This window comes from Erythrolamprus reginae, chromosome 3 (assembly GCF_031021105.1).
Source record: "Erythrolamprus reginae isolate rEryReg1 chromosome 3, rEryReg1.hap1, whole genome shotgun sequence".
NCBI lineage: Eukaryota > Metazoa > Chordata > Lepidosauria > Squamata > Dipsadidae > Erythrolamprus > Erythrolamprus reginae.
Window position 1 is genome coordinate 44,685,909 of NC_091952.1, and position 17,953 is coordinate 44,703,861.

General features: G+C 42.6%; 1 protein-coding gene across 2 annotated transcripts in view; it reads left to right on the forward strand.

Annotated features, from left to right (window-relative positions):
• The first annotated feature begins 4,376 nt into the window (after positions 1-4,376).
• Positions 4,377-17,953, forward strand: part of SLC6A9 (solute carrier family 6 member 9) — a 73,121-nt gene continuing 59,544 nt past the window's right edge. Inside the window, exons 1-2 of one of the 2 annotated variants that reach the window (XM_070745026.1) lie at positions 4,377-4,760; positions 17,188-17,338. In XM_070745026.1, the coding sequence (XP_070601127.1) occupies positions 17,309-17,338 (30 nt within the window). In that variant the 5' untranslated portion in view covers positions 4,377-4,760; positions 17,188-17,308. The remainder of the gene's footprint in view (positions 4,761-17,187; positions 17,339-17,953) is intronic. The other variant, XM_070745027.1, reaches the window with a different exon arrangement.

Sequence of the window (17,953 nt, forward strand, 5' to 3'; positions counted from 1 at the left end):
TTAGCAATAGCAATAGCACTTAGATTTACTGGTATATACCACTTTACAGTGCTGTATAGCCCTCTCTAAGCAGTTTACAGAGCCAGCATATTGCCCCCAACAATCTTGGTCCTCATTTATTTTATTCACCCATTTCATCTAAACATTGATGCCACTATTGTGTTCAAAGCAGCTAGTTAAATAGTTCTGTGAGATAAAGATCGGATCCTTTGACATTCATATAGAGTCATTATTTACCCCATTAATTCCTCTTGGAGCAGCAGAAGCTCCATCATTGGTCACATTTTTATAAGTCTTGGTTTTAGAGCTAGATCCTTCCAAGACAATTGGTAAGGTGAGTATTTATTTATTTATTTTATTTATTTATTTACCTGGGAGCGGATAGTGTTATCAGTAGGACTGAAGAAGCAATAGAGCAGAACTAAAATATATAAATCTAAAGTAATAAGCATGGCTGGAAATGCAGGAAAATTTATTAATTTATTAATAGCTCATTGGCCTAAACTGGAATATGCAGGAATCTGATAACTGTAAATAGGTTTTTATTTGCTTACATTTATCCAGGTTATTTCCTACTGCAGGGAGATTTATATTCAAAACAATTGATTCTCCCACATACATGCATGGACCACACACTCTTCTCTTGAATTCTTTCACTTTCAGTCATTGACATTTTGAAGGGAAAAAACCCACAAGATTTGTAAGCAAGCTGTTGTTACAAGTTTCAGCAAGTAGAAAGAAAAAAAGGGGAAAAAAGTGAATGGTAGCTATTTGCTCTCAAATCATCAATTCACGGGAGTTACTCTCATTTCTTTGAAGAAGGGCACTGTGTGCATGTTAAGCAGTGGTAGCAGTGCTGCTATTTTGGACGACAAAAACACTGTTTTCAAATTAAAATCCATAAGGTTGCACTTGCCTATATAGAGTAGGGCAGTCATTTCAGTCAGCAATGCTTGGGGGAGAGGGGATCAGTGGCCCTTTCCTGAATGTTTCTACAGTACATAAGATGGAATTTAACTTCTGCATTGGGATAAGAAGCATGTAAGAGAGTAATATAATATGGGAATCTGACTTGGCAGTAGTATATGTGAAAAGGATCTTGGTTCCCCATGTCAACCACAAGTTATACATGAATCAGCAACGTGATACAGCCGCAAAAAAGCCAAATAGAGTGGAATCTCTACCTAAGAACGCCTCTACTTACGAACTTTTCTAGATAAGAACTGGGTGTTCAAGATTTTTTTTGCCTCTTCTCAAGAATCATTTTCCACTTACAAATCTGAGCCTCCAAAACTATAACTGGAAAAGGCAGGGAGAAGCCTCCGTGGGGCCTCTCTAGGAATCTCCTGGGAGGAAACAGGGCCAGAAAAGGCAGGGAGAAGCCTCCATGGGGCCTCTTGAGGAATCTCCTGGGAGGAAACAGGGCCAGAAAAGGCAGGGAGAAGCCTCCGTGGGGCCTCTCTAGTAATCTCTTGGAGGAAACAGGGCCTCCACCCTCCCTGTGGTTTCCCAAATTGCACACATTATTTGCTTTTGCATGGATTCCTATGGGAAAAATTGCTTCTTCTTACAAACTTTTCTACTTAAGAACCTGGTCACGGAACGAATTAAGTTTGTAAGTAGAGGTGCCACTGTACTATCTTAGGGTAGTAACATGAAGTGTTTTTCCTTCTCTTCCAAAAGATGTCTTGTTGAATTATGTGTTTCAAGGTGAGAAAAGGGAGGGGGGACCACGTGCTCTTAGCTGAGTCAAATGTTGTGTTGCAAAGAAACTAGAGTCACTGTCAACAAATAGGGGGGGGGAGTGCCTTCAGCCAGCTTGGTTTTTTACAGCGTATTTTCCAGAGCGATTGCATCAGCCACCTCCCTGCAGCAAAGCCTGCGAAGCTAATGCACACTCTTATTACATAAAAACCGCACAAGTGAAATGGTCATTGTGTACATTGGAATCGGTTGCATTCTTCATTGCCATTTAAGATGCCTGGAAGAATTCAGTCCAACATTGGGGCTTGTTTGCATTTACCAGAAGAAGACATGTCTGCCTGCTGGTTTGCCTGCCTCTCAAATACAGTATTACCTTCCCTCTCACACACAGCATAAACGATCCGCCCGCCTTGGAGCAAATGTTACTAATAGCCTTCTAGACAAACTAGGCTACTTGTTACATCCTGTCCAAGATCCAAAGGGAGTAACTGCTGGAATGTGGGCACTGACAGAAACCCAAGTAAGTGTTGGGAATGGCTGAATCGTTGCTATTTCCAAAATTTATGGCTTCTGCTGTCAAGTCTTATTTCCACCCCACCCCCCTCCGCAGCCCCCCATGCCTGAAAGGATGCCAGCAGGGGGCGGCAGGGCAACAAAATCCAGGGGGTTTCCAGGCAGAGTTTGGGAAAGTGGTGCCACGTGGAAGGCCAAGATTTCTTCCCCCTACACAGACATACACACACACAAACACACACACTTCTCTTTGGTTCTGCTTTGCACAACATCTGCCACAGGCCTGAGTAGCAGAATGCGAGGGGGATGTTTGTATTTTAAAGCAGCCTTTCCACAATCCGGCACCGGCTCCATGCTTTCTGAATAGAATGGAATGGAATGGAGTGGAGTGGAGTAGAATAGAAAGAATAGAATAGAATGGAATGGAATGGAGTGGAGTGGAATAGAAAGAATAGAATAGAATGGAATGGAGTGGAGTGAAGTAGAAAGAATAGAATAGAATAGAATAGAATAGAATGGAGTGGAGTAGAATAGAAAGAATAGAATAGAATAGAATGAAATGGAGTGGAGTAGAAAGAATAGAATAGAATAGAATAGAATTCTTTATTGGCCAAATGTGATTGGACACACAAGGAATTTGTCTTGGTGCACATGCTCTCAGTGTACATAAAAGATACATTTGTCAAGAATCATGAGGTACAACACTTAATGGTTGTCACAAAGGTCAAATAAGCAATGAAGAAACGATCAATATTAACAAAAATCTTAGCATACAAGATTCTTAGGATTCTTCCGTTCGTTTCCGCGGTTGAGGCTTATGGGGGTTGTAGTCCCGAGATATTCACCCGGATGGCCGAGATTGTAATAAAGGCGGAGTAAGCGTTCGCGCCTGTGGGCGGCGGCGTGGAGCGGAGGGGAGAAGGCAACCTTTGTGAGGGGTGGAGAACAACGCTTTGAACTGCCGCCCCCCACCCCTGCTTTATATGACACACGCCGAGCCAGTCAGACGCTTTGCGCTTGAACTCGCAGGAGGTTCCCCCCACCTCCCGGCCCCAGAAAGCCGAGTCAAGATCGAGCCACGCTGGGCGCGCTTATTTATAAACCCCAGCCGCTGAGGGCAGTTGCCTAAGCGATCCACAGGCTGATCTTCAGGGTAGGGAGGAAGAGGCCAAAGAAAACAACGGATCCGCTCGCTAACCTTTTACGGAGTTTGAAAGCGGCCCATTGGATCCGTGGCAAGATCGGGTAAGTCGAGCAAGAGTGGAGAGCTTAAAACCTACGCCTCTAGGGCGTTTGCATCGTAGGCAGGTGCTCTCAGGTCTGGGTTTTTCCTCCCGGTGTGACTGTCCATGGTACTGTTGGGAAGGTGAGATAAGCCGTGCAATGCTTTGCTTTTCCCCCCACTCCCTCAATCTGCCCCCCCCAACCCGCCTTCTGACGTTTTGCGCGACGAGCTGTCAGTTGCGGCCTCTCTCACGTCTCCAGGCAGTCCAATTCCTACCTAGACGTTTCAAAAAAAGATCGGCAGGTTTCCGTCGCGATCCGATGGGTTCCTGGGGTTTTTTTACGCGCGCGCGCGCAGACGAAGCCAGGCGCGCCCCCCTCCCAAGCCACGCGCCTTCCCACCCGTGATCACCGGCTGCAGCAGTTTGGCAGATCGAACCTCAGTACAAAAAAAATGAGTTTATATACATGGTGTTAGTACTAATAAGAGAGAAACTTAGGACAGGGACGGTTTATTTATTGCACACGTTGAGAATTGTGGGGGCAATATGCTGGCTGTATGAAAAAGTGCTATTGCTAACGTGTTGTAAGCCGCCCTGAGTCTAAGGGCGGCATTTAAAAATATAATAGAATACATAGGTAGGTAGGTAGACAGACGGATAGATAGATGATAGATAGACAGACAGACAGACAGACAGACAGACAGACAGACCATGAAGCGGCATAGAAGTCTCAATGCTATATAGGGATTTCCTCGCCGCATGGACCGCAGCAGCGTCCAAGCGAGGGAAGGAAGAGAAACGTTTAGCCTTTTCCCCGAAATCTCGCTCGGCCCCTCAGACTCCCGCCGTCGCAGCCCCTCCCCGGAGCTCCGCGGCGTGGCTAGACTGAGAAAGCGAGGAGCGTTCCAATCAGCGAGAGGGGCGGGGATGGCTGGGCCCGAGGCGGCGGCGACGCGGGGAAGGCGGGACCTCTCGGCTGCTGCCGCCGCCAACTCCCCTCACCCTTCGCCTCCCTTCCCTCACCAAAACTTTTCACTAAAGTCGGCGGCGCTCTCGACCCGCCCTCACACCCCACCTCACCTCCACCAGAGCGGAGAGTTGGGGACCCGAAGGTGGGTTTGGAGACGCGCGGGTCGCTTTAAGTAAAAAAGGGGGCAGCCGAGGGAGACGCCGGCAAAGCGAGAGCTGATGCAACTTCCCCGCTGAGCCGCGGCGTGTGTGGTGTGTGTGTGAGTGAGGGGGGAGCCACCTTGACAACGCGCCTGGAGAGAGAGGGAGAGAGCACGCGTGAGGCACCGGAGCAGCATGGCCAGCATGGTAAGCGGCGGCTGCGGAGACTCGAACGCGTATATCGTGGATCCCCCCTACCCCCAGAGGCTGTCTGGCGGCGTGGAGTGTTACACTTCGGGTGTGAGTGGCGGGCGGTATCTTTGCGCCTAACGGGAGAAGGAAAAAAAACGTGCCGTTATATTAAAAAATCCTGAGGCGAATCTTTGAAAGCGCTGCCAGCGCCTCCTTCGCCTCCTCCAGCGCTGTTTGCTGCTGTCATTGTCCTACGGGTGCCGGGCGACCGGAATTGCCTTTCAGTCTTGGGGGGCTGCGGGACCGGAGCCTAGGCTTTTTTTCCCTCACAACCTTTCAACGGGAAGCAGCAGAGGGTGGGGTGGGGTAGTTGTTTAGGGGCGTGGTCACTCGCCGCCCCCCCCCCGGGATGGGGTGGGTCTCTATTGTACGATATGAGAGGATGGGGCCCTCGGCTGCATCTCGTCCCGCGGCCGGAGCTAGAGGCGCGGAGTGGGGTGGGGGGGGGGTTGTCCGTGGCTGTAATTTTCCGCCTCACCATTTTGTGTGGGAGGACGTGGAACCCTCTCCCACGTGGCGGCTGATGCAACCCGCGCTTTCCACCCTTCGTGCTTTTAAAAAGCTTGGGCATCCTCCTCCTCCTGTCAGGTGGTTCGGGATCAATATTTATCCCCTTTGGGGGGGATATTGCTCCCACCGTTTGACCGGTGGAAAGCCTCCCCACTGGACCACACACGGTAGCTGAAGGGTTCACTTGACAGAATAAGAGCTGACAGTTGTCAGTGATTCCTCCCCCCCCCCCAATAAGACTCTGTGGTGTGTGTGTGTGTTATAACATATTTTTGCTGATAATGAAAAGGAAGGGAGGCCTAGTATAGATCTATTTCAAGCTATATTCAACATAAATAAATAGATAGATAAATAAATAAATAATGGGTGCGTGTGTACACACACACATATTAAATTAGGTTAAAGCTACAGGTTCAAATCCTGGTAAGGATATGGCTAGCTGATGAGAGCAAAATAGCTTGAAATAGATCTATACTAGTCTCCCTTCCTTTTCATTATCAGCAAAAATAGATCACACACACACACACACACGCACACGTATACAAGCTGATACAGGAAATGAGCCTGTAGTCTAGAGGCTAAGGCCTCTGCCTTACAAGGCAGAGCCCCAGGTTCAAATCCTGGTAAGGGTATGGCTACCTGCTGAAGACAAATAAGCCCAAAATAGATCTCTAATAGTCTCCCTTCCTTTTCATTATCAGCAAAAATATGTTACATATATATAATTATATATACACACCGGCATTCCTTCCCATTTATAGAAGAGAGGTACCATAATTCCATTTAAGCAAGATCTACTCAGGCTAAGCAAGTGATAATGAAGAGTGTTTATGGATCACCTGCTTAGTTTGAGAAGATCTTGCTAAAAGGGATTACCTCTTTTCCATAAGCGGGGAGGATGAGGCCCAAGCATAAATCTCCAGAAAACAAACTGCATAGTTTAAGAGCAACCTTAAAAATATTCAGAAGACAGTTTGTCAATACATGTTAGAAACTGAGTACGATACAAGTTTTTTACTATTTGGTTTCCTTTTCTATCTCTCTTTAACCAAATGCATAAACTGCCCTTCCTATTTTCTAGTTGATCAGTTGCCAAAGGAAGAAAAAAAATCAACCGACATTCATTTCCCAATAAATAGTAACTCACTGCACACTATCGTGATAAAGATAATCTACCAAAACACACACTAGAAACTGAAGGCGTAGCAATATAAGAATAAAATGTAGCCATTCAAAAGTGTGTTTTCAGTATAACAATATAATTACTACAGAGTTTTATTTCAATTCAGATAAATTGCCGTTTTATTTAAAGCATAATGTACCAAACTGTTCAGCCTGTTACAGATCCAGGAAGTTATTCACATAATAAAATGTGCGCTGAGGGAATGTGAAATACAGACGTTTAAATATTAAAATTTTTGCCATGAGCATTCTTGAGAAGCACAAATGTTACTTCCAATCTAGATTCAGAAACTGAGATAGATTCGTTTTAAAAATAAACATAAATTTCAAAATTATTGGGTAATTTTACATTTCATTTCATGATAAAAGAAAGATCTATGTTGCTAAAAAGAAAAAAAAGCCTTTCCATTGCAGCATAAGCTTTGCAGGTTATGATCTTTTTCTGAAGGGCATGAAATGATAATTCAAATTGGAGATGGGAACTTTTTAATGTTGGGATTGTACATTTGTACCCTGAAAATATATGAACATAAGCTACCAGATTTTAGGGCAGTCTTCTTGCAGAAACGGTCTATTCACCCTTCAGAAGGTGATACTAAAGGTTCATTTAATATACCGTATTTTTCAGAATATAAGATGCACCTATTCCCCACCTCCCCCCCAAAAAAGAGGGTGGAAATGTTGGGGCATCTTATACACTGACTGAATACAGCCATTTTTGGCCTCCTGAAGTCCACTTCACATCTCATTTTTGCAAAAAAAATGGCCCATTTTTCACGAAAATGGGATGCACAGAGGGTTTGGGAGGCCTGAAGTATACTCCTGGGGGCTCAGAAAACAAAACCACCCCTGTTTTGGGGGAAAAACCAGACCATTTTTTGCCTTCCCCCAGCCCTCAGGAACACTCTGCAAGCCTCCCAAACTTGTGGAAAACGGGTCCGTTTTTGCAAAAAATGGGGTGCGCAGAGAATTTGGGAGGCCTGAAAAGTGCTCCTGTGAGCTGGGGAGGATAAAAACTTTTTTTTCTTACTTCTTTAAAATCTTGGTGCATCTTATTTATTTGTTTATTTATTTTATTTTTATTTATTTATTTATTTGTCAATCGAGTATAGGATAGTAGTTTATATAAACATAACAAAGAAAGTAATCATATAAGAAGACAATAGGACAGTAGGACAGGAACGGTAGGCACAATGGTGCGCTTATGCACGCTCCTTACAGACCTCTTAGAAAAGGGATGAGGTCAACTGTAGACAATCTAAGTTTGAAGATTTTGGGGTCTAGGGAAGAAACAGCAGAGTCAGGTAGTGAATTCTAGGCATTGAACACTCTATTGCTAATGCACTGGTGTGTCCTATAGTCCGAAATATATGATACTGTATATCTAATTTTGTGTGACAGTAGCTTCCAACACAAGTTCCAATATAGGTGCAGTGCTCCCAAGCTTCCAAGGGTCCAGGGCTGTCAATTTAAGATTGGGTAGCATAGTATGAAGTCTTTGAAGTGAATCAATAGGTCTAGGAGATGGCAGCAGCACCTACCATGTTTCCCGGAAAATAAGACCCTGTCTAATGAAAAAAAAGACACCACAGACAGGGCAGAGACAAACCATTTTGTGCCTTTGATAAGAAAACAAGGATGTGTGCTTGTGGGATAACCAGGAATGAAGTTCAACTTGAATAACTCTTAAACTGCCCTTTTGAGTGTATCTGTAACAACTTTAGAGAACTGATTCCTATCAATATAACATTATGGCAATAACTAAAATATATTGAAATCAGTGTAGGTAATCCTCAATTTACAACTATTTGTTATGACCATTCAAAGTTACAACAGCATTGAAAAAAGTCACTTATGACTATTTTCCACATTTACAACTGTTGCACCATCCCTGTGGTCACATAATCAAAATTTATTGATGACGGTTACAATGTCCTAGGGTCATGTGACAACTTTTTGTGACTTTCTGACAAACAAAATCAAATAGGAAAGCCAGATTCACTTAATCACCATGTTACTAACTTGACAAATACAATCATTCATTTAGCTGTGGCAAGAAAGGTTGTAATATGGGGCAAAACTCACTTAACAACTGTCTTGCTTATCAATGGAAAGTTTGGGCTCAAATTTTGTGGTTGTAAGTTCCAAACTACGTATATTGAAGAGCCTCCATTAAAAAAAAATATTCAAAGATGAATTAACTGATTTTCTTTAAAGACTTCTGATTCCCTGTATCTGTGATATGTAGCTACCAAAATCTATTCACCATATTTTTCGGAGTATAAGATGCACCTTAGTTTTGGGGGAGGAAAATAGGGAAAAAATCTGCCTACCAGGCATTCATCTGGCTAGGGTCCTTAGTCTGGTAAGCTTACATTATTTTATCCCCTAGTTAGGGTTATTATTTTATCTCCTAGTTAGGGCTTAAAAAAACCTTATTCGGAGGGAGTGGCAATGAAAAAAGCCTGCAAAGACTTAGGGCTGGAATTCTTCGGAGGGAGTATCAATAAAAAAGCCTGCAAACCAGAAACATGGTTAGCACCTCGTTAGGGCTGAAAAAAGCATACTACGAAGGGAGTAGTAATGAAAAAGCCTACAAACTGGGAAGATTGTTAGCGCCTGAAGAGAAAACTTCAAAAAAGCTACATTCGGCGTATAAGACCCATCCAAATTTTCAACCTCTTTTAAAGGGGGGGAAAGGTGCATTTTATACTCCCAAAAATATGGTAGGTAACTATGACTTACTTGACAGGAAAGCTCCATATATCAGGCCAATATTATTAGTGCCCCATCACTGGAGGGTTTTAAGAGGAGACTGGACAGCCCCTTGTCTGAAATTTTATAGAGCACTGATGGCAAACCTTTTAGATGCATGCCCAAACTGAAAGGTGCACACATGCGCAAATGCAGGTGCACAAAGATGTGTGTGTATATGCACATGCACATATATGCATAGTGGAGATCTGAAGACCAGCTGGGTGGAGGTGGAGCATCCCAACGCCAGCAGCGGGCAAGATGGTAAGATCTTTTTTCTTTCGTGAGCTTCTGTTTCATCGTTTTCAGGGAAATAGAAGCCCACAAAAGAAACATCACGGAGATCTGACCTGGGGTGACGGTGCACATGCCAACGGAGAGGGCTTTGCGTGCCACCTGTGACACGTGTGCCATAGGTTCTCCATCACAGCTATAGAGTCTCTTGCTTGAGCAGGGGCTGGACTAGAAGACTATCAAGGTCCCTTCCAACTCTGTTATTTTATGTTCTATGTGTGGAAAATGCACCGTGCTCTATCAAATGCACACTCCACTAATTTCTATTTCTATCTCTCTTTCATCCTGAGACACCGTGCCATCTCTGGCAAAGCTTCCCCATACCCTTTTGTGAGATGTCCCTGCTATTTTACAGAATTCTTACTGCACTTCCTTGTTTTTGGCATGGCAGAGTAGAAAACTTTTCTGCATCCCAATGCAGTAGGAGTTTGTTGGCAGGACAAGGACTGCTCAGGATGAAAAGGAAAACATCCTTCCAGTCCCTGTCCAGAGTGGGGTCATCTTAATTGCATCTAGAGATGGGATCAGGCCTCATATCACATAATACTTCCTGTGTCACCTTTTCCTGCCTCTTTGTGTAGAGTGTAATTTTTCTTGTTTGGACCTTGACAACAGTAGGGAATATCTTTCACATACTTCCTTAAAATCAGGACACTGAAGCAGAAAGAGCCTCTGTTTCATTATCCCCTCACTGTCCCTTTGGTTGCACAATTTCTTCTTTAGCCTGAGAGGTTCTTTGTTGTGCTTGTTGCATTTCCACCTTGGTTTCTTGGCCTGTGATTTAACTACAAAAGAGAGTGTTTACAATATCCTCCCATGAAGCAAAATGAACATTTCTTCTCAGCATTTCTCAGAGCTCAAAGACAGTAAGGTAAACATTGGTTTACTGATCTGGCTTTCTAATACTGAGAGAAACATAGAAACATAGAAGTCTGACGGCAGAAAAAGACCTCATGGTCCATCTAGTCTGCCCTTATACTATTTTCTGTATTTTATCTTAGGATGGATATATGTTTATCCCAGGCATGTTTAAATTCAGTTACTGTGGATTTATCTACCATGTCTGCTGGAAGTTTGTTCCAAGGATCTACTACTCTTTCAGTAAAATAATATTTTCTCATGTTGCTTTTGATCTTTCCCCCAACTAACTTCAGATTGTGTCCCCTTGTTCTTGTGTTCACTTTCTTATTAAAAACACTTCCCTCCTGGACCTTATTTAACCCTTTAATATATTTAAATGTTTCGATCATGTCCCCCCTTTTCCTTCTGTCCTCCAGACTATACAGATTGAGTTCATTAAGTCTTTACTGATACGTTTTATGCTTAAGACCTTCCACCATTCTTGTAGCCCGTCTTTGGACCCGTTCAAAGAATACATGTATAACCATAGCTAAAAGCATAGTTCCCTCTAAGCTGAGCAGTGAGCAATCGCTCACTTAAAAATCATCATCAACTCAGAGTTTTCCAAACCTGCCCAGAAGCCGAGAGGGAAAGAGTGAGAGGGAAGGAGAGAGAGAGGAAGAGAGGAAGAGAGAGAAACAGATAGAAAAAAGAGAGGAAGGAAAAGAGAAAGAAAAAGAATGGGAGTAAGGAAGAGAGAAAGAAAATCAAAATCTAGTTTGAAACTAGCTCAACTATTTAAGTGGCATTTTGATATTGATAGAGTTGCCCTATTATGAGCTCACTGTTATAGACACACAGTACAGTATTTTATTTTGAAATTCTCTGAGGCAAAACAGGGTGGGTTTTTTATTTATTTATTTGTTTGTTTGTTTATTTATTTAATATTTCTGTGCCGCCCAGTCCCAAAGGGACTGCCGCTCAGACACTGTACTTTTCCGCCCATCCCCCCAAAAAATTAGAGGGAACACTGGCTAAAAGCATTTTCATTCATCAGCCTTGTGATAATAGCATGACTTTTTTATTATTTATTTATTTATTTATTTATTAGTTGGACTTGTATGCCGCCCCTCTCCGAAGACTCGGGGCGGCTCACAACAAGTAAAAACAGTCACAACAATCCAATTAATTAAAATATTTAACGATTTAAGAAAAACCCCATGTAATAGCAAACACACACACAAGCATACCATGTATAAATTAACATGCCCAGGGGAGATGTTTAGTTTCCCCATGCCTGACGGCAAAGGTGAGTCTTAAGGAGTTTTCGGAAGGCAGGAAGAGTAGGGGCAGTTCTAATCTCCGGGGGGAGTTGGTTCCAGAGAGCCGGCGCCGCCACAGAGAAGGCTCTTCCCCTGGGACCCGCCAACCGACATTGTTTAGTTGACGGGACCCGGAGAAGGCCCACTCTGTGGGACCTAATCGGTCGCTGGGATTCGTGCGGCAGGAGGCAGTCTCGGAGATATTCTGGTCCGATGCCATGAAGGGCTTTAAAGGTCATAACCAACACTTTGAATTGTGACCGGAAATTGATCGGCAGCCAATGCAGACTGCGGAGTGATGGTGAAACATGGGCGTACCTAGGTAAGCCCATGACTGCTCTCGCAGCTGCATTCTATAAAAAGGTAATCAGCATTTCAGTATTATATACCTGGAGTTATAAGCTCACTGCACATTTAAATTGGAGAGCAGCACTAATATTGCCAAAAGAATAAATTGCTGTTATTGTTGTTCTTTGTTTAATAGGTTTATATACTCCCTTTACTTCAGGAGTTTAGGGTGGTGTAAATATCACTTCTAATTTTCCTCCACAGCAACCCTGGGAGAGAAAATCGTCCAGAATTCAGAAGTCACTCAGTGAATTTCAATGGTTGACCTTAGACATGAATTTAAAGGTCATTGATCCTCATCCAAGACCTTAATCTCTACACACGCTAGAAGTTTATTATTATAAGATTTTCTTCTTTTCAAAAAGAGCAAGCGATGGACTCAGAGGGGAAATAGGTGCATTATTGCAAGACCTGAATAACCAGTTAGGGACAAATGATTATGGAGAAGATCTATAAATATGCTCTAATAAAAATTGATATCTATTTGATCACATCGTAATCAGTTTCTAAAGCACATCAAATCAGATTTTTGTCCTTTGCTTTCGCATCATTTCCTCTTGTTGATGAATGTTCTCAGTCATCCAGGTAGAGTTGCCTGTGAGTCATGGCAACTGGACTTTTTTTTCTTGTAGGTTTCAAACAATGATAAGCAACAAAACATTTCAAACCAACCAGAAAAAAAGCCCAATTGCTATAATTCAACTCCTGGACCACTTCTGCTTCTGTGGCTCTAGTGAGTCATGAGGGGAGCCTTCATGAAACACTGCACTGTTTCCCCATGGGCTTGTTGTATGATTAACTGGGTTGAATGTGTACGATTGTGTAGTTGGTGATTTTATGACATTGATTATGTTATATTAATGCTTTTTAATTGACTTTTTAAATTTTATTATTAGATTTGTAATGTATTGTATTATTGCTATGTTGTGAGCCGCCCCGAGTCTTCAGAGAGGGGCGGCATACAAATCTAATAAATTGTTGCTGTTGTTGTTGTTGTTGAGAAAATCTGCCACTTTTCTCCCTTTCAGGCTTTTGGGATTTTGCAAAACACAAGTTTACACTTCTGTTTTAAAGTATTTATCTCTTCTTTTTTACATTCCCTCTCTCTCTCTCTCTTGAGAGTGGCAGCAAGAATAGCTTTCTCTGGCTGCTCAGTATTTTGCCTAGTTCTATTATTTATTTATTACCGTAAATGTATATGCCACCCACTTATCCAAAGTGACTCTGAGTGGTTTACAATAAAAATAAAAACATACATATACAAACAGTAAACTTAAGATATACGAGTGGTGTGATCTTCTCTCCACCAGGAGAAGGTGCCCCCAATTGGCACAGCTAGGTATTGTGGTCATTCCAGAAGGCCCAAGAGGATGGAGGCAAATCTCACTTCCAGGTGCATGATGTTCCAAAGGATGGAATTCACAGCAGAATTCTTTGACTGATAGGGTCCACAGCATGCCTCCTCTGCTGGAACAAGTGAGGCTTGCCAACCTTGTAGAAGGAAACAGTTCCTCAGTTTATTACCTGCATTCATGGACTATGTTGCTCTCTTATGTCACCGCCAATTCTAATGGGATTTGTTGCTGCACCTCAGTTTTCAGTTGCTCATGTTTTCTTCAGGCACGTGCCAACAAATTTTGCCATTTTTGTTCCATGTGCTCCCTGCCTGGTCTCAGCAGGTTAGCAGTGAAGTAACAACTGGCACTGTTTAATTTATGCCACACCTTTTTTCTCAAAAGTAGCTTATGGCTATTACAAATAGAAAGTACAAAATACAAGAATACTGTGTTATGTTTAAGATCAAAACAACATTTAAAATAAGTACCATTGAAGCTAAAGTTCCTCTCGGCTAATAATTACAGGCTTGGTGAAACTAATTTCCTAAATCCTGGTATTTAAATGTATCATTTTGGGAAGCGCATGGGGGCCATACAAGCAAAGACCTTTTCTAGTATCCTAACCAGAACAATGGAACTTCTGGAAGCAGGAGGAAGGGAGAATCCAGTGGTATATTGGAGTTTACTTACACCATTTTCACATTTTCATGAATATTGTAAGCCATGCAATCATGTCATCTTGTCTCCCGATCAACTTTTTGGGGGTTCATAGCACCACAGCTGCATTGGAGCCAGCAGAACCAAATACCGGTATTTTACATTTATCAGCACACCACTGGGGGAATCTTCCAGAGGCTTCTCCAGCAGATTTAAGCTGCCTGGCCGGTTCAGAGTGAGAGAGACAATCCGGTAAATAGTAAGCTGGTTAGGGATTTAAAGGTCAGCATAAGCACCTTAACCTGGGCCCAATAAGCAACCGGTGGTCATTTCAGATTTTTCAATATAATACCATGTGATTTCTGCATCCTGAACCAGCAGCCTGGCTGTTGCATTTTGCACCAATTTCCAGACAGTTTGTAAAGACAGCCTCATACTTTAATAATGATTTTTTTATACGAACAGTCCACTCCTAATGGTTAATGGCATGACTAATGCAATCAGGAGGATTCCCAGGAAACATTTGGGACCCTGTTAAGAGGAATGAGTAGGAATGGCTTGGCACATTCTGAAGTAAATGGAACCCTATACTTTATTATCTTAAAAGCATACCTAATTGCCTTAAGAAGTTTAACTAATCAATTATCCCAGATGTTAAGTAATCCCTAAATTCAATGCAGTTCTGGAATGAGTTAGGAGGTCATTGAAAAGATTTTTGTAAGTCTGGCAATACGCAATTACAAATATTTAAACAGTATTATTAGCATCTATTAAGTACGGAGATATAGTGTGTGTGTCCATCTAATTGTTGGACTAGGCTGGGAACAGATGTCCTGAAAAAAATCTATGTGATGAGTAAGAGTTAACAGTGACATGGTGACGTTATATAAGATACTAAGTAAAATAATCTGGAAAAGGAGGGAATGTACTACTTTTGCACGCTCAAATGTTTCCAACTAATCCAAACACTATTTGAAATTGATTGGGAGACTTACTTCAAAAAGTCTATCAAAATCTGTTCTCTAAAGATGTGAAAAAGGGGTAGAAATTTTATTAATTTTTTCCTCCATAAAGAAACCTAGATGACAAGATATTTACTATGAGACAATGAAATTCCCAGGGCCTGTAGCTTCTTCAAATTTAGCCATTTTCTAAAATTAAAATAATTTTCTTTCCCTCTTGATTTTTCCTGTAGTTCTTTTTTACTGGACTAATGATTCTGTCATATTATCTACTGCCGCCTCTTTGTTTGGCTCCTTTGTTTGGCTGCAAGTTCATAAAAAACTAAATAACACCCTTTGGGTTGCATAATGATGTATGAGCTTGAATCCAATAGCTTTTATGCTTTTAATTAATTTTTTGTGTTTAAAATTTTAAACAGATTTTATTATTTTACGTATCTGATCTGCAAACTCTGGTTTTGATATGGGTTTTGTTCGGTATTCGGACTGAACATAAAGAAATAAAGCAAAGAATAAGAAGGCTTTTCATAATCTTGCTTATATAAACAAACAATAGAGAGGGAAGGAAGTATTTAGGCTCCTGAGTCCAACCCTCTGTGAAGTGCAGGAGTCTAAATTAAAATATCAGAGGATTCCCCAGCCTCTGTTTCAGTAGTGGGTTCTAATACCCGTTGCTACCGATTTGTGCGCATGCTTGTGCAAGTGTCACTTCTGCACATGTGCAGAAGCGTGCCATGCAGGTGGGGAAGTGTCCCGGGCAAGTGGGGGAAGCGTTCTGGCGGATGGGTGAAGCCTCCCACTGCTGCTGCTACCAGTTCATAGAACTAGACAGAACTGGGAGCAACCCACCGCTTCTCTGTTTGAATTGTTCATTGAATGAAAGACAGCTCACAGCCTCTCTGGATAATTGTTTTAACAGGAATTTAAGTAATGTTTGTCTCCAAAATCAAAATGTTCCTGTGGTACCAAATTAGCTCTCTTGAGGGTAAAACAAAACTCGTGGGACCTACCAGTTAACTCAGCTGGGAGAGCAGGGCAGAGGAGTGGGAGAAACTTACGGTGGCTTGAATTGGAGCAGGGAAGAGAAAACCTCAAACAGCCTCATCTAAAGTACTGGTCAATGGCATTTCTGCATTAATGTCCCTATATGTTATAAACATAGCCTTGATCTTCAAGAACATTTGACCCTAAAATAATATGAAGCTGTGAACTTGAATAACCTGAATTGAGTTACTTTCATCATAGATTTATTTTCATACAGGAGAGAGAAAATGTGAGTTTGAATCACCAGTCACAGATTTCTGAGTGAAATAATGGTTTGGGCACTTTACTCAAATTCTTATCTCCTTAGGTTTTGCCACGAAAGTCTGTCACTCTTTCTATCCACTGTAGCACAAAAGCCAATTTTTCACATTCCAAGCTCTTATCATATCCTCCACATTCTTCAGGTTTGCTACGTTTCGCAGAGTAACTTTTCCTGCCTTGAATGGATAGACTTGAATACCTATTCAGGTTTCCTAGAAGAAGTTTTGCCTGAACCAGTAAGAAGGTGGGCTAATTCCTGCCCCCTTTTCTTTCCTGGCAGGACCACCTGGACTCTAGTAGGCTTGGCTTGGCACGTGACTAGTGCAACGAGGTGGAAGGCAATTGCCTTCCATCTGTGCCCTGAATGGCAGCTGTGCCCCTGTGCGTGCTCAGTGCCCTGAAGACTTCATGCTCTGAGCATTAGCTATGCTCTTTTCAGTCATGTGCAATTCAGGGGGACTGTTCTTGCTTCCGATGGAAGCAATGGACAGAAAAACCCAGAAATAGTGAAGCAAATATAGTGCCTGTTCACCCAAACTCTGTGTTCTTTCCCAGCTCTGCTAACACGACTCATTTTACCATCTTTGGGCATATCTTGAATGTAGATTGTATAACTACAATATGTGTCAGTGTGTGCGTGTGTGCATGTGTGTGATCTATGTTTGTGATATAACCCCCTGCATACACAGTAAAAAGAAATGTCCTTTACAAGTTAATCAAACTGGGTTTATTGGTGGTTACTGCAAACTGGGTCTCCAGAAGCATAACTGGGCGTAATTGCTTCCCACTGAAGATTCAGAGGCAATTCTTCCTGGTTACTTTTTCCTTTTTAAATTTGTTTCTCTAAGTTCTGTCCTTTTCTTCTCCACAGCTTGCTGCCTCCTTGGTCTAAATTGTCCTGCCATATGAGTTGAGGTCTCTGCTTACCCTGGAAGTGTAGCCAGCGAGACGGAATAGCAGGCAAGTGGGTGCCCACATCTTGGCCCAGAACCATGGCAGAAAAATGCAGTGAGGGGTTACTGGTGAGTCTGGGGATTCTGCAATATTGTGCTTGAGATGTTGGTATTAAAAAAAACAGACAGAATGTCTCTTGGAAACTGGGGGAGTCCATAGAATTAAGGTTGAAAAAGTGTCTCTTTTGGCTACTGTTTAAAGCATCCAGCCCTTTGTGTTCCTCACCCTCCTCAGGAATAATTTGGGGACTGGCTGGCTATTGCGTTGGGCCCGGAGCTGCATGCTGTATATGAAAGAGCTCTCTGCTAATCACCAGTCCCCACCTTCGGTTACCTCCTCTTATCAGGATAGTCCCAGAACAAGAAGCAGGATGGGTGGGAAGCTTCCTAGGCCTCATCGCCAGAATTTAGCCTAAGTATGAAGCTGACTGGAGAAGGAATGAAGTACAAAACCAATATAGAACATAGATCTAATTTATTCAAGAGATTAACCCTGACAGTATTGGAATCAACAGTGGGTTGCTCCCAGTTCAGCCCAGTTCTCCGAACCAGTAGCGACGTTGGGAGGCTCTGCCCGGGATGCTTCTGCACATGCACTGAGGCGCAATGCGTGAGCATGAAGCAATCCACTACTGATTGAAGTCTATATTAAATCGTTACATAGGAAGTCAGGCTCGGTGCTGG